Raw genomic sequence first — 2,500 nt, forward strand, 5'->3', positions numbered from 1 at the left:
CCCTGAACCCCGCTCCACACACCAGGGCCTGGGTAAGACCCCCTGAACCCCGCTCCACACACCAGGGCCTGGGTAAGACCCCCTGAACCCCGCTCCACACACCAGGGCCTGGGTAAGACCCCCTGAACCCCGCTCCACACACCAGGGCCTGGGTAAGACCCCCTGAACCCCGCTCCACACACCAGGGCCTGGGTAAGACCCCCTGAACCTCGCTCCACACACCAGGGCCTGGGTAAGACCCCCTGAACCCCGCTCCACACAGCAGGGCCCGGGTAAGACCCCCTGAACCCCGCTCCACACACCAGGGCCTGGGTAAGACCCCCTGAACCCCGCTCCACACACCAGGGCCTGGGTAAGACCCCCTGAACCTCGCTCCACACACCAGGGCCTGGGTAAGACCCCCTGAACCTCGCTCCACACAGCAGGGCCCGGGTAAGACCCCCTGAACCCCGCTCCACACACCAGGGCCTGGGTAAGACCCCCTGAACCTCGCTCCACACACCAGGGCCTGGGTAAGACCCCCTGAACCTCGCTCCACACAGCAGGGCCCGGGTAAGACCCCCTGAACCCCGCTCCACACAGCAGGGCCCGGGTAAGACCCCCTGAACCCCGCTCCACACACCAGGGCCTGGGTAAGACCCCCTGAACCCCGCTCCACACACCAGGGCCTGGGTAAGACCCCCTGAACCCCGCTCCACACACCAGGGCCTGGGTAATGGCCGGCCTTAAAGAGCAGATAAACAGCTCCCCCAGGGTGGCGATGAAGCGGCCCAGACACACGCTGTTACAACGGTGACTGTCCTTAGCAGACAGCAAAGGAGCTCTCCAGGGCCTTCCCCCTCTTTATTCCCTCAAACGGACGAGCTTTCTCCAGCACACACAGAGCTTTGAGTGGGGGGGGGGGGGGGGGTTACCTCGTTAACTCAGTTACCTTGTCTTTTGGCAACCCAGCCCTCGGTGAACGTCACTGAACTTTGTTGAAATGAAAAAATCTGATTCTTTGGTGAGTACAGTACAGACTCACCTGTACATGTCGGCAGGGGGCATTGCTGATATTATAAATCTGCTTATTACCAATACCGCCATGAAGATTACAAATACCGCCATGAAGATTACAAATACCGCCATGAAGATTACAAATACCGCCATGAAGATTACAAATACCGCCATGAAGATTACAAATACCGCCATGAAGATTACCAATACCGCCATGAAGATTACCAATACCGCCATGAAGATTACAAATACCGCCATGAAGATTACAAATACCGCCATGAAGATTACAAATACCGCCATGAAGAATGCCAACCCGCCAGGAAGCCCCTTCTCGCCACACTGGACCAAACCATTTGACACGAGAGCGGGGGAATCCTGTTTTTCAGCAGTGTATTTTCTCCGGGATAAATTTTTAATCCAAATCAATCCCTCGTCCCCAGTAGAGCCGGGTGTTACATCACTAAATGTGCTGAAGGCCTCAGGGGAGGCTCAGCCTCTCTCAGCCCGGAACAGCAGCAAACTTCATCACAAGTCACTGAAGATAAATTAACTCACTCGAGGGGGAGAGATTGGGGCATTGAAAAAGTTGCTCTATCTTGTGACAAAATTGGCCAGTTGGCAACACTGGATAACGACTGAAGTCTGTGGCTGTGGCTGTCCTTTGCATGACAAAAAAGCAGGAAAATTGCCTCGCCGATCTGCAGGATGGCAGATGGCCTACCTGCCAGTCCAATAAATGTAAATTCACAGACAGGAATTTCCGCTCAAGCGATGTCTATAATTCAACCACAAATCATATCTGTAAACCAGCTTGTCAGGCCAACATCATTTTAGGAGCTTGATTTCAAACACACATACACAGACAGACATGTGTTCAACAAAATATGGCGAACAGTTCTGTTCGACTAATGCGTCAATGTGCTACCATAAAAAGAAAATTGTTCTGTCAGATAAAAGCAGGCGGGCTTTGAACTACTGCAGATTTCTGGATAGATTTTTGTTGTAATTCTAATGGTGTTCAGCGCCTACAGAGAAATGATAACAAGCTTAGCTTTGAGTAAAGAAATGAGACATTCACAAACACTCCTCTAACTCCTATCTTCATAACTCCACCAGCAGACTCAATATTTGAATGGAAGTTTCAAGTGTGGCCATTCATGTCTTTACGTCTTTTTTCTTTCACAGAGCTGATTGGAGGACAGGGCAGGGGTCAGGGGGTCAGGGGGTTCTTACCTGGGATACTCTGTCTCCTGACGGCCAGAGCGCCCTCTGCTGGCCTGGAGGAGTTAGCGTGCTTCGTGTAAGGCCCCTCATCTGCAGAACAAAGAGAAAACACATGTCAATCACAGGAACACCAGCCAATCAGACACAAAGTCTCCCACTCTACGCTGTGAAATGGAATTTAACCATTGAACCAACATCAGGTTGTCTGGTTGCAGAGAGTTCAGGAAATCACCCCGTTTCTCAAAAACAAGAGACGTTTGTGTCCCACACGAGTGGCTTC

General features: G+C 52.3%; 1 protein-coding gene across 1 annotated transcript in view; it reads right to left on the minus strand.

Annotated features, from left to right (window-relative positions):
• LOC133118773 (glutamate receptor-interacting protein 1-like) overlaps positions 1-2,500 on the minus strand; it is a 111,244-nt gene that overhangs the window by 62,981 nt on the left and 45,763 nt on the right. Inside the window, 2 exon segments of the mRNA XM_061228975.1 lie at positions 520-532; positions 2,230-2,310. Of these exon segments, the coding sequence (XP_061084959.1) occupies positions 520-532; positions 2,230-2,310 (94 nt within the window).

Source organism: Conger conger, chromosome 19 (genome assembly GCF_963514075.1).
Source record: "Conger conger chromosome 19, fConCon1.1, whole genome shotgun sequence".
Classification (NCBI taxonomy): domain Eukaryota; kingdom Metazoa; phylum Chordata; class Actinopteri; order Anguilliformes; family Congridae; genus Conger; species Conger conger.